Source organism: Tauraco erythrolophus, chromosome 8, assembly GCF_009769465.1.
Source record: "Tauraco erythrolophus isolate bTauEry1 chromosome 8, bTauEry1.pri, whole genome shotgun sequence".
Lineage (NCBI taxonomy): Eukaryota > Metazoa > Chordata > Aves > Musophagiformes > Musophagidae > Tauraco > Tauraco erythrolophus.
The window spans coordinates 6,158,355-6,181,232 of NC_141472.1; the positions used below are offsets into that span (position 1 = coordinate 6,158,355).

The window sequence follows — 22,878 nt, forward strand, 5'->3', positions numbered from 1 at the left end:
CTTTCCACAGTTAGAACATGCAGCAAGTGACCCCAAACTACACATGACCCCGAGCTTCCCACTGCACATGTTGGCATGGCCTTCTTTACCTGCCATTTTGCATGAATTCATGTCCTGCAAAGCGCAGGTTAAGCGTTTGCGCCACAAAAGCATTCATGTTCTCAGGCACCGTAACAATCACTACGAACTGAGGGTGTAAATTTTGTCCCGTAGGAGAACCGACAGGTCTCATGTGGATGAAAGGAGGCCTAACGCACAGCACAGGTTGCATAAATCCAGACATATATTCCTATCACGCACAACCACTTACAAGAAGTAATTACCATTTTTCTCTGTACAAGCCCACTCACAGGAAGTTTTGCAGGACGTGTATTCCTCTGATACCTGAAAGTTTCCATGAATAACGTTGCAAGCAACTCTTCTTTCACACACCCTACTAAAATGGGTTCAAGCAAACACAGCAACTGACTCCTTGAGGCACTGACCTTCAGCCAGGCTTGCAGGCATCTAACATTGCTCTTAGTAGAAGTGAAACAAATCTAATTTTTAATCATTAGAACTGACAAACTTTCTAAAAAGATCCTCTGTACTCTTGTCTCTACCAAAACAGCTCGCGGTATCTGAAGGCCCTAAGAGCTGACAGGTAGCCCACACATCTGAACCAAACAAACAAGAATGGTACAAGATGCCCGTGCTTTGTTTGGGAAACGCCTGCCAAGACTCCCTGGGGATGAGACCTCTCCGAGTAGGAGGTTAGTGACATTTAAGTTGGAGCCAAATATGAAAATAATAAAAACATTGACGGATATCACCTTAATGCTTTCTGATTTTCAAAGGCCAGTTCTTGGCTTTTCTCCCTACCTTATTCTGCACACATTTACATTACACGGTGTGTAGGTAAGATCAGAAACGTTGAAGGCGTTAGTGATGGGCAGACGAGTGGAAAAATAGTCCAAACTATCTTAGTTTTCAAGAAGCCTATCCCTCAGGTACTACAAGTATCTGCTGCCAGCTCTGGCAAACACAAGAGCAAAAGGGATATTTTGCTGGTGAAAGAGAATCACTTCTGGCCATGTCTCAACAGATTGATATGAGCCAGCAGTGTGCCCAGGTGGCCAAGAAGGCCAATGGGATACTGGTGTGTATCAAGAATAGTGTGACCAGCAGGAGCAGGGAAGTGATCCTGCCCCTGTACTCGGCACTGGTGAGGCCGCACCTGGAATATTGTGTCCAGTTTTGGGCCCCTCGCTTTAAGAGAGATATTGAGCTCCTGGAGCGGGTCCAGAGAAGGGCGACTAAACTGGTCAAGGGGCTGGGAAATAAAACTTATGAAGAGAGGCTGAGGGAGTTGGGGCTGTTTAGCCTGGAGAAGAGGAGGCTGAGGGGAGACCTGATTACAGCCTATAAATACTTGAGAAAAGACGGTGGGGAGGTAGGGGAAGGGCTCTTTACATTAGTGATGGGTGATAGAACAAGAGGAAATGGGCATAAGCTTAGTCAGGGGAGATTCAAGTTGGATGTTAGGAAGTATTTCTTCTCTGAAAGGGTTGTCAGCCACTGGAATAGGCTGCCCAGGGAGGTGGTTGAGTCCCCGTCCCTGGATGTGTTTAAGAATAGGGTGGATGATCTACTAGAGGATATGGTTTAATGGGGATTAGGGATGGTTGGACTGGATGATCTCTAAGGTCTTTTCCAACCTAGAAATCTATGAATCTATGAATCTATGATTTATCATTAAGCACCAAGAAAGTAATTAACAGTGTTAATCTCAGAACAAAAAGACGGTACTATGCGTATTCAACTTCTGAACATGAGGTGCTTTTTTCCTCTCTTAATGGTTCCACACTGGACTAGGTTCTCGGCAAGCCCAGAAAGAAGCACTTGAAGCAGCAGCTTAGGGGAAGAGAGAAAGGAAAAGGGAAAAAAAAAAAAGAAGGGGAAATAAAAAGGCAATGCCACCTCCCATTACAAAACACCAGGATATTTAAGGTCTCTTAAGGAAGTCCCATGAAAACAAAGCCCAGATGCATTAGCTCAGAGGAAAACAGCAAGCAGCAGGGAGCAGAGGCAAAGATGTTCCAGTGCTGTTCAGAGAAGACCACAAGCGACAGCAGTTCCTTACTCTAGCACGTAGCCTATACCTACCCTCACTCTGCTGCTGTTCTTGAAGCATCGAAATTAATATGCTTATTCTTCCACTTCATCGTTAGGCGTCCATCTATTAGAACACATCAGGGTTGCATTACATGCCTAAAACAACTTAATTGCAGCAGCTTTCTCACAAATCTAAGAAACTCTAGTTGTTGGGTCTATTACTGAAAGATAGTCTGCTTTTTTTTGGTAGTTTGCTATGGCAAAATTTGCAATCGGGGTAAAAAACTGTTATTGGACTAGAAAAAAGTTAACGAGTTCCCAACACCCTGTGTCAGCCAGGAAAGCTGCGTTTACACCAGCCACTATTTCAACTGCAAAACCTGATGGATCCAACTTTCCTTTCTGTGAAACATTCACGCTGAAGACAGAAACGTACCATGCACTCCTAGCAGAAGCCATGGCATTGGCAAGAGGGTAACCACCCGCTAGTCGAAAGGAGAAACAGCTTCACATTCCAGGGTGGATAAACTAACTCCTAACTTGACTCACTTCAGTTATCCTCCTGCTGAACTCTTGCTTGCACTACGTTAACTCATGGCCAGTAGAAGACCATGTCTCCATCACCTCCTAGCCCACGCTGATGAGATGTTTACAGCTGTCGAAGTTCAAAGCGGTCGATTGTTCTTTGAATTCCTTCTCCTGCTGATGGGGAGGGCGGGGGGGGGGGGGGAACACAGAGCAAAGGGGTCCTCTCCAAAAAAAAAAAAAAATCAGCACACAGCCCTAGTCATAACAAGTCCTCAAGCATGCCAAGAGGAGAACAGTGAACTCCATAGGTAGGATGAAGGACGCAGAGTCTTAATTTTATGCTTGCCGACATTTTGATTTAGAGCAGCACGAGACAGTGAGAGAAAAGGGCTACGTGGCTGCGACTTTCTCGGAGGCCAAGATGAAAAAGCTGTTTCCTCATCACCAGAATTTTAAATGCTTATTCATTCCTGCGTGTCATCTGTAAGCAAACTACTCCTCCATTCATTACAGACTGGCAGAATGCAAAGGCGTAGTGCAGAAGCCTTCACTTTTACTATTATAAATGATGCTATTTTTGCCTGGAAGCCTCCGGTATCACAAATCACATACCCTTCACACGCATCACCCCCACCCAGCTCCTTCCACTCAGCTATTGTGTCTTCCGGAGCCGTAGGTGTTTTCCTCCCGTAGCTTTACCTGCTGGGAGCAATCGGGAGCGAGTTGTGACATCTGGCTGCTCCGCTACCGCGCGGCAGCGCTGCAAAGAGTTGCGCTTGTAAAGGCTGTGTACAACTGCTTAGTTATAGGACAGTCCAATTAATAAGGAGCCGCACGCAGCCAGCAAACCACGGCTGACAACACAGCTGTCACGACGACCGTCCAATTTGCGCTTAACCCCTCAAGCTTTCACCGTTAACGTCACCTTTCAGTGCAGAAGAACAAACTGCCACGGCCGCTCACCATCAGACAACGCCAGGCACCCGAAAAAACCTCGGCACGCATTGCGTTTTCTGCCCTCTCATCTGTTTCCACCAGCAGTGAGTTTTCACTTCTGCTCAAACGCCAGACAAAACATCTTTAAGCTGCCAGCGTGCCTCTCTGCTGGCACAGCCAAGGGCACTCTGCAAAGGTCAGCGGTTTGAAGAATCTGCGCAACGTATCAGAAAGCCCTCCGAGCATGTGATGCTTGGAATGAGAGACTGATCCATAATTAGATGCTTCAGTGTCTGTTATCCTGGAAAGAGGTCCACAGCAGCATTTCACGAGTCCAAGACCGGGGAAAAGAAAACCCACACAGTCGAATTCATTTTCTCAGCATCTAAAAAGAGCTCGAGCAGAAGCTAAAATTTGGAGACCAGCGACGGTGCGTGCTGCCCAGTGTTCACCAGCAGCAGCACGGCTGCCTGCTTTGGTCATGGTTAAGAGCCTTACAGCTCAAACACCTCTGACTGCATCTAACTCATCAATCAGGTTATGTGGAAGCCCCAAGTCAGAAATTTTCTAATTAAAGGAATCAGCAGGCAATCAGTGAGAGTGTCCAGCAGGCTCTGCTAGTTTCAGTTCGGGAGGAGGTGGGAGGAGAAACGCCCCGGCCTGAGTTTTCCTCCCCACGTCTTCCCTGTGCACAACGGTATCCTCCACACAGCTTCGTCAGCAAAATTACTCACTCAGAAGTGGCAGAGTGGTAAATAACGGGGTTCTAAGCCAATAAATCACATAAAATTTGCCAATACAAAGAATATAGTAACAAAGCAAATATTGTTAACAACTTGCAAATGTGACAAAAACAGTCAAGCTCACAGATATGAGAACGCAGCCTTGCGGGAAAACAGTAAAAAAAAAATATTAAGAGAATGAATACCGAGCATTCTGCTTCTTTCAAAATAAGAGCCAGTTATAAACTTGCTAACAACAGTTTCTAAACACCACTTACTTCTTTTTAGTGCAAAATAATTCCAGTTTAAGGTACTGGGGGAAAAAGCCATTACAGTTCAAAAGAAACAGTCCCACACTTGTTTCTTTCAAGAGAAAAAAATTAGTTTCTAGCAAGCAGAAGACATCTTTCAACACAACTAAGTCTCATACTTTTGCTTGTTAAAGCCACGAATAAGTATGTGTCTAAGCCAACTACAAGCGTAATTATTTCAATATTAAAAAAAAGCTCCTTCTGCAGAGCTCTATAGGCTTCAGGAGCTCAAAAAGCAAAACAAAAGACTGCAACCATGCTGCTTTATGCCAGCCCTGCTCCCAGCTCACCTTCTCCAGGAGAGAGGACTTGTCCCACGGCACCACGGGTCAGCAGAGTCAGGCTCACTACCCACTACTTGGGCACTACCAATAGATCCTGCAGCTCAATAGATCCTCTTGCAACTGGCAGTTCTTGAACGACTATTCTCCAGACAGCCTTTCATGAAGAAAGCAGTTTCAACAGTAAAATACAAACCAAAATAAGCAGGAAAGATGGAATTTTGGAGCCCATATAAAGCTATTTTAAAATTCCTCCAGAAGAAAGGAAGCTGATATGGTTTTAGGCTACAAGGGCCCCTTGCTCCTCCTAAAAGTCCCAATCAACATGTGGGTTGCTATGTTCTACCCTCCTTACAGCTAAATATTGAGGGTCTGACAGGTATTGTAGCCTTAACAGGACAACAGGAAGGCAAATATTGACTGGCTTTCTATGAAAGCATCTACTCAACAGCAGTGTCATCTACCTTTAGAGTACAACACACCCAGAACAAATGCATTACTTGTTGGCCAGGCAAAGGCTGCACTGTGTCTACTTTTAACTTGCTTATTCAGCCCTAGTTTTATCAAGGCTAGCGTTTCTCTAGATGGTGTCCAGCTGGCCAGCCAAAAATTTACAAAAATGTTGCTAGATGCATCCTGCCATGCTCTGGGCACGCTGTGATGGGCACTACTAGCACGCCAGATGCTCCAGGAACGAGCACCAGGGAAGCTGGTCCTACAGCAGCCATCAGACTGGGGGGAAACTTCTCAGAGGTCACCTCTTGGGACTTCAGGCACAAATGAGGGCAAAACCACAACTCAACGCGTAATGGCCAGTGCTGGGCACCTTCCATCCCTGCTCAAACGACAGCCCAGAAAGCTCCCAGAACCAGCCTTCACCTTGTGGAGGGAAACAACCACACCATGTCCCAGCCTGATTAATGTGGGTATTTAATCTCCAGCACTTCAGTAGCCCGTTCCCGGAGAAAAGGAAAAGCAAAGCACGCCTTGAATTAACACACAGCTTTACTCAGCAATCAGGAATTCTGCCTTTAACACAACACCACTTATTATCTATACCACACCACACTGATACTCCATTTATTTCAAATTTAAATTTAAATTATTTATTTATGTCAGAAACTTGGAAGAGGGAAAATCAGTATGTGATGAGCAGGCTACAACACTCTGATCCAACATCAGGCTGCAGCCAAACGTGACCCTAAGGAATAAACTTTCACCAGTCCAGATGGGAGAAGGAGCCCAGGCAGACAGGTAAATGGGTGACACAGTAATATCACGCACGTTAGCAAATAGGAGCCGATGTGTACCCACTGCAGAGCTGGTATGTGAACCAAAAGATGACCCCATATTCAATTTGAGAAGAAAATCCTCGACAAATTCAGGCTTAGTAACCAAGGCAGAGTTGCCGTCCAACTGCATCATATACCCCTGAGCAGTCAGAAAACAGTCTAGGCGATTCCTGGAGTGTGCAGAGCACAACGTCCTATCGCGACTGGTCAGTGAACCGACTAGAGAAGGTGCTCCCCTAGACCTGCTGTTTGTGAACAGAGAAGGTCTCGTGGGAGATGCGATGGTTGGAGGACGCCTGGGGCATAGCGACCATGAGATAATACAATTCTCAATTCTAGGGGAAGTTAGGAGGGAAAGCACTAAAATGGCCAAGCTGGACTTTGGGAGAGCAGACTTTGGACTGTTCAGAAGTCTGGTTGATAGAGTACAGTGGGAGACAGCTCTCAAGGGTAAAGGAGCGCAGGAGGGATGGTTACTCCTCAAAAAGGAAATTCTGGAGGCACAGGAGCGAGTTGTCCCTGTGTGCCAGAAATCGAGTCACCGGGGTAGAAAACCGGCTTGGATGACCAAGGAGATTTGGGAACACCTCAAAAGAATAAGGGATGTCTATAAGTTTTGGAAGAATGGGCAGGTGTCCAGGGAGGATTACGGGGAGGAAGTTAGGGCATGTAGGGAGATAATCAGGGGGGCAAAAGCCCAACTGGAACTTAGACTAGCCTGCTCTGTAAAGGACAACAAAAAGTCCTTCTATAAATACATTAATAACAAAAGGAGGGCTAAAGATTACCTCCAGCCCCTACTGGACACAGGGGGTACGTTAGTCACTAGGGACGAGGACAAGGCTGAGGTCCTTAATGCCTTCTTTGCCTCAGTCTTTAACAATAAGGTTAGTAGTTCCCAGGTGAGCCGGCCTATGGTGTCTGAGGGCAGGGAGGGAGAGCAGATCGCAGCTCCTGTGATCCAAGAGGAACGGGTCAAGGATCTGCTTCACCAGCTGGATGCCCACAAGTCTATGGGGCCTGATGGTATCCACCCGAGGGTCCTGAGAGAGCTGGCGGATGTCATTGCCAAACCCCTGTCCATTATCTTTGGACAGTCTTGGCTCACTGGGGAAGTTCCGCTGGACTGGAGGCTGGCGGATGTTACCCCCATTTACAAAAAAGGTCGGAAGGAGGATCCGGGGAACTACAGGCCTGTCAGTTTGACCTCGGTGATGGGCAAAGTCATGGAACAGGTTATCTTGAGTGCTATTAATGAGCACATACAGGTTAACCGGGTGATCAGGCCCAGTCAACATGGGTTTATGAAAGGCAGGTCTTGCCAATCAAACCTGATCACCTTCTATGATGGGGTGACCCGCCTGGTTGACGAGGGAAGGGCTGTGAATGTAGTTTTGCTTGACCTCAGTAAAGACTTTGATACAGTCTCTCATAGTGTTCCGGTTGAGAAACTGGTAACTGCTGGCCTGGATAGGCACACCCTCCTTTGGGTTAAAAACTGGCTGGATGGCCGGGCCCAAAGAGTGGTGGTAAATGGGGCTAAATCTGGCTGGAGGCCGGTCACCAGTGGGGTTCCCCAGGGCTCAGTGCTGGGTCCGGTTCTGTTTAACATCTTTATCAATGACCTGGATGAGGGAATTGAATGTACCCTCAGTAAGTTTGCAGATGACACCAAGCTGGGAGGCTGTGTCCATCTGCTCGAGGGTAGGGAGGCCCTTCAGAGGGATTTGAACAGACTGAATAGTTGGGCTGAGGCCAATGGCATGAGCTTTAATAAGGCCAAGTGCAGAGTCCTTCACTTGGGGTGTAAAAACCCCAAGCATCGCTATAGGCTCGGGGAAGAGTGACTGGAGAGCTGCCTGGCGGAGAAGGACCTGGGGGTGTTGGTTGACTATCGGCTTGATGTGAGCCAGCAGTGTGCCCAGGTGGCCAAGAAGGCCAATGGGATACTGGCATGTATCAAGAATAGTGTGACCAGCAGGAACAGGGAAGTGATCCTGCCCCTGTACTTGGCACTGGTGAGACCACACCTGGAATATTGTGTCCAGTTTTGGGCCCCTCGCTTTAAGAGAGATATTGAGCTCCTGGAGCGGGTCCAGAGAAGGGCGACTAAACTGGTCAAGGGGCTGGAAAATAAAACTTATAGGGAGCAGCTAAGGGAGTTGGAGCTGTTTAGCCTGGAGAAGAGGAGACTGAGGGGAGACCTGATTGCAGCCTACAAATACTTGAGAAGGGATGGTGGGGAGGTGGGGGAAGGGCTCTTTACATTAGTGTTGGGTGAAAGGACAAGAGGAAATGGGTATAAGCTTAGACAGGGGAGGTTCAGGTTGGATGTTAGAAAGAATTTCTTCTCTGAAAGGGTTGTCAGCCACTGGAATAGGCTGCCCAGGGAGGTGGTTGAGTCCCCATCCCTGTATGTGTTTAAGAAAAGGGTGGATGTACTGCTTAGGGACATGGTTTAACGGCGGGTTAGGGACGATTGGACTGGATGATCTCTAAGGTCTTTTCCAACCTAGAAATTCTATGGTTCTATGATTCTATGTAAATCTCTCTATGAATATTAGTTTATAACTAAAGAGGGGAGGTGGAAGGTAAAGGGGAGACATCAATTCTGTAGCTCCAACACTTGGCACAAGATGAAGGATCCTGTACTAGAAAAGACACGGCTGTCAAATTCCTTCTTCGGGCTGAGAACAAACCACACTTTCCTTTCTGGCAACAAAAGTCAACTCTAAGTGGACAGTTTTCTCATCAAATGGACAGGTATTGTATCTCTGAAAGTATTTAAAGATACAAATCACATGAAGACCTGCCGTTTCAGGCTTCCTCCTGCCTGTGGTAGGCAGCCATGGGCATTAGGATCAACAGATTGTTTTCCAAAGGACATGAAGAATGTTTGCAGAAGTTTATTATGAAACAAACAGTTTGTTTGACAGCAGCTACAGCTGGTTTCTCAAAATTGGCAAAAATAACTTCAAAAACTTTCATCCAGAGGTGAGATGTCGAGGATTTTTGCCCCACCTCTCCACCAGCAGTTTTTGTTTGTATTTGGATACAGATTAAGAGAACAGAAAAATACATCTAAAACCATAGAAATATTCTTAACATTTATCTGCCATTTGGTCCACCAAATCTGCTCAACTATCCAATTTACAGGTGGGGAGTGGTGGTGGCATTGGTACAGGGATGCAAGCGGGAGGAGGAAGATGCTTCCAGAAAGATCGAAGAGGCTGTTTCATCAGGACATTCTCCAAGGAGAAACCGTTGGAGTCTCAAGGAGCTGGCAGGTTTCATCCCCACCTCTGTTTCGCACTGACAAGCAGCTGCACATGTATCATTTCAGCCTCTTCAGCAGTTCTCTCAAGCTTCTCCGCAAAAATCAAAACGCAGGAAGACGACAGAGCCTGAATTATCAGACTGCAGCTACTCTGTGATGTGGGGGGGGAACGTATTGAAATCAAAGTCTATCACTTATACACATTTCTTTAATACGCTTTAATCAGCAGGACGACATTTCATAGTATTCAGTCATTTCAAACATCTTACATTTGCGTGTTGCTTCTTAGAGAGAGGAGGAATCATAGAATCATAGAATGGAACTACAGCCAGTTTTGCAATGGCTTTATGGAGCTACTCCAGCAAAGAGGCAGCTCCATCAGCCACTGCTAGCCACTGGCACTAAGCTGCAGGTGCCCACAGCAGCCCACAAGCCGAGTGGCACAGCCTGTGTTATCCTGCCACAGCTTGTTGCAAGGCACACAGCAACACATAGATTACATTCAGCACATCTTGGTCACCACCAGTAGTAAACGGAGTAGTAGAGTAGTAAAGTAGAGACGGATTTTACTTCAGTTGGAGTTAAAAAAAAAAACACAAACCACCAAACAAACCAAACAACCCTCACCCCAAAAAAAATGGAAAAAAAAAACAACAAATAAACAAAAACACCCACAAAAAAAAAACATCTTGCATTGATTTTTGCAATAGAAAAGCAACTTGCAACTGGATCTGTTAACTGAGACAGGTATACAGATAGCAGTGACTGGTGCACTTGAAATGTACTGTCATTCTTACAATTAAATCCAAGTTTTCTTCCTCCTAGCTAATAAATACAGACACTACATTTCCCAAAAATTATGCTCTACCCTATCTTTAAAATCTGCTAAGTCATTTATCAGCTTTCTTACCTTCCTTTTATTGAAGGATTCAGCACTCAGTCTGCACAGCAGTTGTTCAAGCAAACGGCTTTGTAGAAAGTTTCTTTCAATGAGTTGCTGGAACATCTAAAGATCAAGTTACTCTTGCCCAATTATTTTGGGCAAATATCCTCAAAACATCCCGTTCTTTTGTGCAATGCTATCCATATTCTCCCTGACAAAAGCAAACATCAGTTCTGCTTCGCAGAATTACCAGAATAAAGCAGCAGTCTGAGCCATCAGCTCAAAAGCCAGCCGTCCCAAGTGACCAAAGGTGAAGAAGCAAAGGAGGTCTTGGACTCAGCAGCCCCTCCAAAGACAGCGAGCACGAAGCAGGCACAGCCATGAAGCATCACAGACGCTCTTCTGAGCTCAGCTGCATCTTCAAAGTGACAACCCGCAGGTAGCCTTGGAGCAGAGGACTGCAGCAGCCGAGCTGTGAAACAACTGATACGTACCAGGACAGCAAGAGTGTGAGGAGCAGCAGGGGTCACTGCAGAAAGCAGCAACACCTTCAGGACCCGGGTCACGCAGCCTGGCCGTCTTCATTTTGTAACCAGCACAAACATAACCCAAGCAACCGAGGTACGATGCGAAAGGCGCCCGGCTTGCTCATAGCTATAAAACCACGCACGTTTGTTCTAGTAAATACTACAAATGCACCTAAAAACGTTGTCCTGCAAGACAGTTGTAAAACACGATCTTTTATCTAAAATACAATTCTAGAATCTGAAAAGTTAACGGTGGGGGCAGGAAAGGGGCCCAGCTTGTAACTTGCAATGCAGCAGCTCTGATATCCCACCGAGCACACGCATCCCACAGCACTCTCTTGGACTTGACCACTTTGCAGCTGCAAAATTAGCAACCTCTGGCCTACTTTCGGGCATGCTGGAGTCCAACTGTATTTACGCTGACAGAGACAAGCAAAGGTTGTGACGATTTATTGACGCAAGAGCTATTTCATGCTCCATGCCAGAAATTAATCAGTGGAGGAGGAGGAATTCTCTTTAAGCACCCGGTTAGAAAGCGCTTCGGTGAACTGCTACAAACAACGAGCTGAGGTCTTGCACGACAAACATGATTGAAAAAATAAAAAGGATTACTTTTTCACAGCAGCTCCTTTAGAAAGGCTTCAGAAGTCACACGAAGTCAGTGCCTGGGCAGAACTATTCTGCAGACCATTCCTCGTGAAAAAGAAAACATACGAGAAGACTAATGCAGAACGTTTCCAAACCTTTGTCGACATGTCCTGATGCTATGTTTGTTCAGATCACCCTGTCTCCAATAAATTCAGGGGAGGCAGAGGCCACGATTAAGGCATACTGATCCTGCAAGCTGGTTCTTCGCTCTACCTGCTGCAATTCTGGATACAAAGCAGCAAACCCGGAGGCAAAAGCCCCACCACCTATTTGAAATTGCTACTGCACAAAGCTACACTTTACAGAAAAAAGCCCGAGAACCTTTCAGGCAGACTGAATGAACTGCACCACCCTTACCTGCCAAGAAGCCATCACGATAAACCTGTCAAGAAAAAAAAAAAAACACAAACCAAAACAAGAAAAAAAAACCCCTAATGTCAATCAGATACTTGCTGCTGGCAGGAGACATGCCAAAGCCCTTCTCGGTTTGTTAAGCTGTAAGGATCACATGCCTTCTCCTGGCAAAGGCTGTACGAGACCAGTGGTATCTTATTTGGAATAAAGCAAGTACTTGGAAGTTTCAGTGATGTTTCCTAAAGTGACAGATGTCAAAGATTCAATACTTGGATGGACTATCGGAGTTTGGTGTATGGGCTCTGGTCTTTTATCCTTCTGGATTACTTTTTGACCAGAGAAGAGAAGGGAACATTGGCTTGGTCTAGTTCAGGCTTTTATGTCTTCCCACAATAATAGCTCAAGCATTTATAGAACAGGAGCTAGTGTGAAAAAAGTTTTAAATTAAGGTATTTCTTTTATAGGCAGCATAAAACAAAGGTCACAGTTAAAAGCGGGGAGCGGGGTTGGGGGGGGGGGGAAGTCTGTTTAACTAAAAAGGACAAATTTTGAATGCTGAAACAGAACAGAAAGTTGTTCTCAATGGATTATCTTAAAACCATCAGGCTTTAAGGGTTTCCTGGCAGAAGAATTGTCAATTGATCAAAAATAGTGAAACAAACTTTACAGAAGTAGTAAAAAAAAACCCAAAAAACTGCCCTCTGATCTCAACAAATAAGTCAAGTGAGGGAGCATTCCCTATCTCCCAGCTGCACTCAGCTTGGCTGGCTGGATGTCTGAAGTGACCGCACGTACAAATAACTGCATTGATCTTGGTCTATTGATTAGAAGGTGAAACCTGACAGCACAGTCATTACGCAGTAGTTCATGGACAGCAACATCCACTAAAAAAAGTCAAAATACACACTCGATGAGTACAGCGCCAAGAGAGGCAGCAAACCCCACACCCTCTCACCCCAAGGCTCCTTGCTTTTACATGAAGTCTGACAGAGTTACAGGACTACAGCAGCCCCCTTTCAGGACAAAATGGTTACCTAAAGCCAAGGGTAGCAGTTCAGAGCTCACAAACTAGACCTCGCTCCTATTACAATTTTCCCTGTAAAGCTATTTATGTGGTTTGGCAACATAACAGCTACAAACAAAATGAGTACATAGCTTCTTGAATAGTGAAAGGGTCAGGATTGATTTTTTTAAAAAATGATTTCTTTGAATTCATCTGTCATTTCTCCAACATCCTGATCCCAGCCCTACCACAGAGCGCAGCTGTAACACAGCGAGAGTTTCCAGTAGTCCCCTCCACTGCAAGCAACTCAACCTCGCCCATCATTAGGAGTTTCTCCTGAAGGACAAGGTGGCACTGGCAAAATTCTGTTTGCTCTTGTTCAAGTCAATTGTAAGTGTCAATACACAAAGGAAGATTTTTTTTTTTTTCCCAGTGCTGAGATTATTCAGCCCTTGGTACAAACAAAACAGTGCAAAACAGAACTGATGGAATGGTTTTGTACAACTTATCTCCCATCAGTATCTCAGAACCCAGCTCCGGTGCTTACAGTGAAGGGCTCCATCCTTCATCCAGTGGGAGGAAGCAGACCCTCAAAACCATTGATTTCAGCCACACGAGCTCAAGCAGAGGAGACAACACAACACTTCTCATGCGGCAAGATCCAACTCTGCAATTCCCTGCCAAATGCCAAAGCTTAAGCAGTTTTCAAAAGCAACCAGGCAGATGGCAGAAACAGAAAAAGGACCTACAAAGTAAAATTTACCATGCTCAGACCCCCAAAAAATCCAAGTCACCCAAGACTAGAGGTCGAGAGAGTATACCAACATCTGTTGCCACAGTTCTTACCTGTTCTCACCTTCTTTCCCAGGCATCCACAGCTAGATGTGGTCAGGCTCCCTGAGCTGGTCTCCCCAGGGCTGACCTTGCACAGCCATCCTTACAAAATGCACTCAGACTTTGCAACTCATGCCCTCAAAATAAATCTGATGTTGCTACAACAAAGTTGAGCGGGCCAGATACAAACACTGGGAAGATAAAGTCCAGTCTGTGGATTCTCTGGCAAAGCCTGTGCTTCTGGGGTTCAACGGAGGATTAGCAATGACCCACTGAACCCCACACACATGCATGTTCTTCTGATAACACTCAGAAGAATAGGTGCCACCAGTGGTACCTTCAAGCTGAGCTCTTCCAGAGATGCTGGCTGACAGGAGGAGAGGGAAAGGCCTTCACAACCAGAAGGACGTGTTGTACCAGCCCTTAGGAAGGTTAAATGGCAATCAAAGAGAAGCAGCTTAGCAGTACTTTGTAAAAAGACTTAGCTGCAGAACTTGTGAATATGAGCGTGCTAACGAGCAAATACTCCCAATTACAGTCTTGATACACGGACTCTCCCCTTGGGCGGAAAACAGCATGGGTGGGATGTCAGCAAGCCAGTAACCCATGGAGCCAGGTGAAGCCACAAGGCTGTGCTACAAGGTGCATAAGCTGCAACAGTAGCTTTCCTGGGCATTGCTGGATCTCCTCTAGTCCTGAAGGGCTTTTACATACTACTTATCTGTCCTTTAAGCATTTAAAAACAAAGAAACAAAAAAAAAAACAAACCCAAGCTTGACTCATGCTTGAAATTCAAGATAAATCCCTAAATTGTTACAGTCAGTACATATTTCTTCCGTTTGAAAGAAGATATTAAGTCATCTCGATCTAGTTCAGTTTTAAAGAAATCACAGGGAGACAGGGGGATCTCGAAAAAGCCCACAAGTACTTTTCTGTACGTAATTCAGCTTTCGATAGGTGCAAAGTTTAATATTAGCTTCATTCTTCCGAAAGGCTAGAAATTTGCTTCAATGTTTTGGCACATCAGTCTATCAAGCATCATTTAGCCAAACCATGACAGTACTTCCAGGGGAGGGGGAAACACCAAGAGCTGTTGAATGTTTCAAAGCAAACAAGGGCACTGCAGATAAAGCATCTGATTTTCCCAGTAACTGATGACATAAGAGTACTTTGATTTTGGTTATAGAAACAAAGTGATTAAAAGATCTGCTGATATACTAATTTTAGTTTTCTTAAAGGAAGAATGAACTGTACACCTCGTTTCTCATCAGTTAGCACATCAAAGATGCTAAAAGAGATTCACTTGCCTGTTTCCTTCTCACAAGGAAGTCACTGGAGCCATGGCCCCTGCCCCAGCCAGCCAACACCAATGGACAAGGGGAAGGAAAGCCAGCACCATGATTCAAGAAGTTGGAAAAAAGAGAAAGAGAAGGGACAGGAACAGAAAAGATGACAGCAAAACACTGCACAAACAGCCACAGAGCCTTCCTTCAGCCAGACCATCACAAGGGCTAAAAACCAAAGCAGATGCTGCAGTTTGAAACACGGCTGCAGAGAGGCTTAAATTCTGCTCCTCCTACCTCAGTAATTGTGTAATGCCACCAGTTAATTAGTCAGATCAATTATCTGCGATCTTATCCCACTGAGCTTGTTTGAAGTTTCTAAGTGCAAATTCATGAAAACTAGAAAACAGCCATAGACAGCTACCCTAAAATCCATAAAGCATTATATTTCACAGGTGTTTCTTACGAGTAAGATAATTCCTGTTTATTTGTAATAACATATTTATGCCCTCACAGTTTGGCCCAGAAAAGTATTCCATACTTTACTCAGACTTTTAATGGCCCCACTTGGTACCTCAAACCCTGCAGGTGTCAGTGCACTTCAAAGGCCTTTCCTGCTTAACAGCCTAAATAGAAAAGAACAGAGGGTGCAGGGAAATTCATGGTACCTTGCAACCTACGGAGGGAAAGGGACTTGTCGAGCCTTTACTGAAGGATTGGAGAATTAACATGTCCACAATTCTTCCTTCTCCAGTCATGCATCTGGTATTCCATGTTCAGTCACTCCTGGCTATTTTCAGACTGTAAAGTCGGTTTCTACAGATGTTAACAGATGCAAAACAACGTACTAAAAAATAAACTAAAAGAAGAAACATCATTGCAATTGTTTCTCCACTCTTCTCCCTAACTCAACAATATGTAAACTTCTTTAAAAAAAACACTCCAAAGCTTTTGACCAAGAGCTCTCAAAAATAAGGCAATATTTTTTCTTTTGCAGTGAGGGTAAGCAGCACCTATCAAAGCACAGGTAGTCGGACAGTCAAACTCCTGGACTTAAGGGATGAAAAATGCTATGTATGGCTGACATCTATCTGAGAATAAGTGGATTTTCTGCCCCTTCTCTTGAATCACTTTAAGAATCAGTGGGATGACTGAAATGTTCCTTCAAGATCAGCTCTGTCCTGATTGATCTGACCACATCAAAGGCACACAAACAAAGTCTCACCAGTGCAAGAGCCTGGTGTGAAGACTACAAGCCAAATAATTTTCAATAAACGCTGAGAATATACTCCTTGTTACAGTCCAGTAACAAATTTAATTTGGGGAAGTATACACATCAAACTGAGGTTGACCAAAAGTGAGTCACAAAAACGCAGTAACCATATAGAAAAAGGTTTCTCCTCCTTTCCAAGTGAAATGCAAGGTCCGAAGGACTACCATCTGACTTTAAAAGTACAACTTTTTTGATATTCTTTTCCTACCCAGTATCTCATTCAAAATAATTCAGAGTTCTCTGCCTCTCGTTGCACTGCTTCTCATCTTTGCACTGCAGGATACATCAGAGGCTAAAAAGCTTACTTTAGAAACAGGCTTTTAAAGAATTCCAAAGTGCAAGAACTGCATTTAAAGAAAAAGTACAAATGAGAGGAATGTACTTAGCAGGGACACTGACCTAGAAGGAACTTCAACTTGAACCCCAAGTTGAAGCACAAAACAATTCTTCTCTTTTGAGGGTACAATAAAAACCTCGTACAGAAAGTCTCAACTATTTGATGCTCCAGAAAGTGAAAACTTCCCAGGTGTCATGGTAGCAGCCTTAAAACTTTCAAGGTCCTCAAAACAACACTGTTGTTCTTAGAGGAAATCCAGGACAGGTTCAGCTCACACATATACAAGAATCAGAACGCAGGTGGAATAGGTATTCTGTCGTAGACTGAAGAAAGAAAACGGAGACATGCCCAGTTCTCATCTGCAAGGGTTTTCTTCTAACTAAAGCTTCCTACTGACAGATCTTCTTGCTGAGTTTACTTCTCAACCAATCTCAAAGTCCCCTCCAAGCCTGGGGGACCAGCCTGCTAAGGGCACCAGCGTCAAGGCACAGTGGTAGCTCTTGCTACTGCGTTCCTACTTCCAAGCCCAACGCTCACCCTACTGCCCTAAAGGACAGTCAGCAGCATCCCTTCAAACGAGCTCCTGTCACCTCTGCTGCACCTGCTGAACAGTGGGACCTGTCGCCAAAACTTCAGCTTCCCATGAAGCACACACATGGCAGTGCAGGAAGTGAACAGGCCTGGAGAAATCCTTGGTTTTTCATGTAGGGAAAAGACAGGATTGTAGACAATGAGGTTCTACCTATAGTCACTATTAGCAATGTTTTATTTGTAAATAGGAGCCTGAATGCCCAGTCTAGAATAACCCATCCGTAATGAACTGGAGCACCAGATGGGTAGGCGGAAGCAGGGATACACCAGGTCCAGTGTCCTTCCAGATGACAGCCACCAACTATCAGCTGTGCCTCAGACCTTCTAAAGGAGGACTGGAACTTGCTCCTGCAGTCTTCATGTTTATTGAAAGAATGCTTTTGCCCCCAGACAACATCCAGAAACAGACTCATTACTGTGAGAAAGTAGGTCAGTGTCATTTAAAGCCAGTTTGAAACGCATCTCCACAGCAACTTCTTAATCTTTAAAAAGAGAACACATAAAATATTTATCGGATGGTGCAAAATGTTGGAGAGCTTAAGAGGGAAAGTTCTTATGTATACTGCATGAAATAGCTTTCCATGCCTCATTGAGCTGTAGAGTATGAAAGGAGAGTGGATTCTTGCAGATAAAACTCCACACAAAAGTACTTATCACTCCAGCAAATCAGAGCACATGACTCCCTAACTCATTTTCCCAGCGTTGTGTGATCATGAAGCTTTCTGCTTTCTCTGGTATCTCCTCTCAGTCTTAATGATCCTGCTGCAGATTTTTCCATATCAGATAGGCAGCTCATTCTTAAAACTTCAATATTCCTAATTATCAAACATTCAGCATTTCAAAATGTAAATAAAATTTGCATCTCCGCAACAGTAGCTCTGAAGAATGAATATAGCATTTGCATTCAGACTGGCTAATTCCTGTAAGATAACATTTCATCAACAAAATGCTTCATTGAACATGGAGATTTTCAGCTTTTACAAAGGAAAGTGAACTTTAAACAAATACAAATCAGTTGAGTGATTAACTTTAAGTGTTTTGGGTTTTTCAACTAATCTTTATGTATAACTAGTATCAGCAGAACAATCTTTACTGATTAAAGAACCAAATGACAGTGAAACTCAAGCCACTGAAAATTAAGGGGGGGAAGCACAGGTACTCCTGAGTAAGAGGAGCGACATCAGCACCACAGATTACGTAAACTAAGTGTAAATTGTGGGCAATTTAACAGGTTAAGAAGTGAAACTAAACACCCTTTCCTCTGCCCCCCAAGCTTTGTCATAATCCTGAATGTTATCTTAATTAGTCTAATTTTCTTAATTATACTTTGCAGCAACTTGACCTTTTATAGCACAATTTCAGCGATTTTTTCAGCTTTGTTCCAGCGCTTGAAGAAGCGTCGAGTCCTCTGCCAAAAGCCAAAGGGCATGCAATGCCTCTGAGCTTCGTCTTGGCTAGGTCTTCACAGCCTCCTGCTCCCATCATTGCAGGGGAAAGCTTGTCCTCCTGACACCCCACGCTCCAATTTCAGCTCCAACCCCCCCCCCCCTCATCCTGCTCAGCAGTTCCACCCAAAGCGATTCCATTCCCCGGGAATCCACAAAACCTGCTGACGTCTTCAGGGAGCTGGTCATTTTTCCAGAGCAGTGGGCATCACACAACAATGGCACATGGTGCCTGTGGCAAGAGGAACACCAGCCCACAGCACACCTACGAGCATTTCTGTAGCAAGTTAAGTTCACAAGAGCTGCTGGTCTTATCCCAAGGCTAAAGTAGGAGACTGCGGAGAGAGTCTTTGGTCCAGAAAACAAAGGTCGAGGTCTTTACCCTACATCTAAGGCTAGAGACGGATTGATCTACCCATTGGAAGTTCTTGAAGATTAACTTCTCCCATCTGGGCACTCCTACTTCTCCAAAAGTTATTTCTTATTCTGAGAAAGCTTACTCCAAAATATTACAAAAAAAGTGGCAGTGATGGGGAAAGAAAGAGCAGGTGCAGGAGGGAACATCATACTTTTCTTAGACAACTTCATCTTCTCCCTATTTTTTTGCCTTGTTCAGTGAGAAGCCTTCAATGCCCAACATTTCTCACAAGAGAGAGCTTTGCGAGGTGGGCAGAGGGGGAGAGAAAAGAAAAAAACAAACAAACCACTTTCATTCATCTACGCTGCAGCAATTTTATGGCACTGTTCCTAAAACATCCCATTAGTGATAGGTTTGGAGAAGATTAGAGAAGAAAGCTTGTATCCACTGAAGCAAGGCTTAAAAGGCTCTCGAGCTAAACCAGAGCCTTCCCTTAAACAATGCACATCATTAGTAATAATTACCTGTAGCTGTATAATTGAAATAGCTATCACAACTGACATGAGAAGTCCAGATGTCATCTTTGGCAAGGTTCGGAAAACATTTCTACCAATTCTTATAAAACTGACCCCAAAAAAGAAACAAGCAGTAAGAACACTACAGTGTAAGCCAGAGGTAAAGAGTCACCGTGACACACTGCCGAGTTTCAAACCAGCACTTGGAAATGAAACCAAAATAAGGAACCAATGCCGAGGAAGGGCAGAGGGAGAATTTCTCTGCAGTGTTTGATGAGAAGTAAGATTCTGTGGAAGTCAATACCGTTTGAAAATATTTTCATACAAAGCCTACCTGCAGAACACCATTCTTTAAAAAATAGCACTGTAAGATCATTTCCTCCACTTTTTCAGTTTTATGAAAGTTTTTCACCCTTTAAATGATCTTCAGTGAACCAGCTGAACTCCACCTTGCATATCTATCACATCCTTCATTTCAAAGGTTGCTGTCAATAGGAAGTTTGAGCTGTATTTCTAAATAATAAAACTGCAACAGTTTCTTTAGATTTGAAAGGGCTAACTACCAGAGTAGACAGAACTTCCTCCTATTAGTAGTCTTATTTTCTACCAAACACTCAAAGTAGTCACAACTTTAATTCTTACTGAGCCACTCCATACCTCACCCTAAGGTATTGTATGACGAGGGCCAAGATGGTTTAGGAATAGCAGCACAGGAGAACACACATATGTCCAAAGCCATCCAGCTGGGCTGCCACTTCCCTGGGTTTTGACAAGACCAGCCTTCTCAGCAAGAGCCACTCTAGACATGGTTGTTAGAAAAGGTAGGCTCAAACCAACTTTTAGCACTACAGAAACCGGTCTTGCACGAGTAGCTGCTTGTTTTCTTTCACCAGCCCTTCTTACGTGACGCCCTGCTACACCATCAGTATAGAACCTGAGCAAGAGTAGCAGCACCAATAAAAAGAGGCAAGACCCCAAAAAATGTGTTAGCAGATTGACTGAAGGAAAACAAGACAAATCAGCAGTGAGTTTTCACTACACCAACACAACTACCCAACTAAGAATGACACCCCCTTTCCCAAATATCTGGAGAGTTGCTCCTCAAGAAGGAAAATAGTATCAAGTTAGGTTTGTTTGCTGGTTTTTAATACAGTATTCAATCTATCCCACCACTGGAGGAAAAAAAAAAAAAAAATCAGGCAGTTGTTTCGCTCCTCAGTGTCTCTCATATTTGAGGCAGGAAAGCATTCAAATAACTATCCACTTACTTGAATAACAGATCTCTTGAAAAACATCACTGTGCAAGAAATGCAGCACAGGTGAACGCTGACATGCAGAACACACTAGTCATATGTATATGCTTAGTTTCCTAATTCTCCACAGTACCAGAATTAAGTTTCAAAAATCTAAAGATTTCTACGTTACGGAAGGAGAAGCCAGAATTTCTTTTTCACAAGACAGATAATTTTAGAGACTTATAAACACGTTTCAGTTCCCACATGAGGGTCAGATTTTCAACACTGCTGCCTGGAACCTCCAGCATTCCTATTTACTGCAGCGTTTCTTGTTCCCAGCCTCAGACACACAAATGGGCTGCTAGAAGTAATAATGAAACAAATAGAAAATTCTTCCCCCACAAATATACAGTTCCCTACATCTTAGGAGCTGTTCGTTGGCTTTTAAATTCAGTTTTATTTGACTGTTAACCCAAAACTGATAAAGTTGAAGTCACGAAAGGCACAGCCAAATAAGCATTCAGGCGCCTTTTCGTTGTTGGATTACTTGCTTCCCAGCAGTCATTTTCCATACCATAAACTGAAACAGCCAAAGCAGGTACAGCAGAGCACAATTAGAACTCCTCTTCCAAAGCACAAGCTCACAAAGCTCTGCCTGACATAGAGTTACCTGAAACTAGCAAATACAAAAATGCATGAGACAACTTTAAGACAGAAAGCAGGTAACTGAGTATCTACAGATCCTCCTGACAGACAGAAACGTGCAATTTTCTAGCGATGAATCATATGTCAAATTACAAGATGTATTAGGGATAATCCCCTAGACAACACTGAGATGGATCAATTGACTCTTGTTCCAGCAAAACTATTCTTTCCTACTAAAAAGTACTTTAAAAGTTAAAGACTTTTCTTGAATATCAATACACACCAGCAGAACCATGACCATTCCTTAGAGGTACACTGGATAGCATTAAAACTTATCAGCATAGATTAAGAAATTAAACACCTGGTTAAAATCGCAGAAAACACCCACAACTTTCAGTGACATGTAACGCAACAATGAGAAACCTAAAATGGCAAGATTCCCTTGTAACTGTGTATCAGCAACACAATTCTCCATCTTCGCGCAAAGCCTCCGTTTTAAGCGAAGTAGTAGCACAGGGAGAGGGACCCGGATTATCATTTCAACACAATTAAAAAACAAAAAAAAAAAAAGTATGTTCATGCAACAAACACATGGTGTTTTGCTGTCATTCCTAGATTTAAAGTGGTTTTGCCCTTACCTGGATGGCTTTGAGAGCTCATTGCTAGTAACGTGTAGTCCTTTGGAGAAGGGATTCGAGACAGATCAGCTTCCACTCAAGTAACAGCAGCTCTAAAGAGCTCCAATGCTTGACCAACACATAGAAATTGAAAGTGGGGATTAAATCATGGCCACCTTATAAAATCCAGGGCACAATGACATGCTGAGTTGTATAGGAAGTAATCCAATAGAGTGGCAGAATATCTTCTAATGGCTTTCAAAATAGGAACCTGCAATTAAAGAAAAAAGGTGTCTACATTAGAGAATTAAGATTTACAACCATTAAAATTACACATTATAAAACATATTTATCCCAGAAGATTAAAGTAGCATACTATTTCAGGCATTAAGGTTGCAGGGAAATTTTCAGAGTTATAATTTTCATTTTCATTAATAACCATGAAAATCCAGACTAACATTTAACATTCTAAAAAAAAAAAACAATTAAAAAAAACTTTTCAACTACACGTTCAAGTCTTAAAAAACCCAAACTTGCGTGTTAATTCTAATCCTCCAACAGCACCATATGAAGCCACTTCAGTCCAACAGCTTCCATATTTTAAAAGCCATATGTATGAGTGGTAACTGTACTTCACGCATCTGTTCCCCAAAGAAGTCGAAAGAAAAATTCCTTAGTGCCAAGAAGTGGTCTTGGAGCAGGAAGGAAAAAAACCCACACAATCAGTTCCACTCCCACTCTACCCAAACCTTCAGCAGATTATTAAAAAGCAACTTCATACTGCCCCAGGGGAAAAAAAAAAAACATCCACTGCTCCCAATTATTTTTAAGCTGCGTATTAGAGGGAGGAAGAAGAGAGAAAACAACCCCACGGAGTTAGCAACCTAGT

The 22,878-nt window shown here is 43.8% G+C and overlaps 1 protein-coding gene across 5 annotated transcripts in view; it reads right to left on the reverse strand.

The window, feature by feature from the left end:
• LOC104377105 (histone deacetylase 4) overlaps positions 1-22,250 on the reverse strand; it is a 245,875-nt gene extending 223,625 nt beyond the window's left edge. For all 5 annotated transcript variants that reach the window (XM_086616117.1, XM_086616114.1, XM_086616115.1 and 2 more), the window contains exon 1: positions 22,011-22,250. In XM_086616117.1, coding sequence (XP_086472243.1) covers positions 22,011-22,032 — 22 coding nt within the window. In that variant the 5' untranslated portion in view covers positions 22,033-22,250. The remainder of the gene's footprint in view (positions 1-22,010) is intronic.
• Positions 22,251-22,878: the final 628 nt, after the last annotated feature.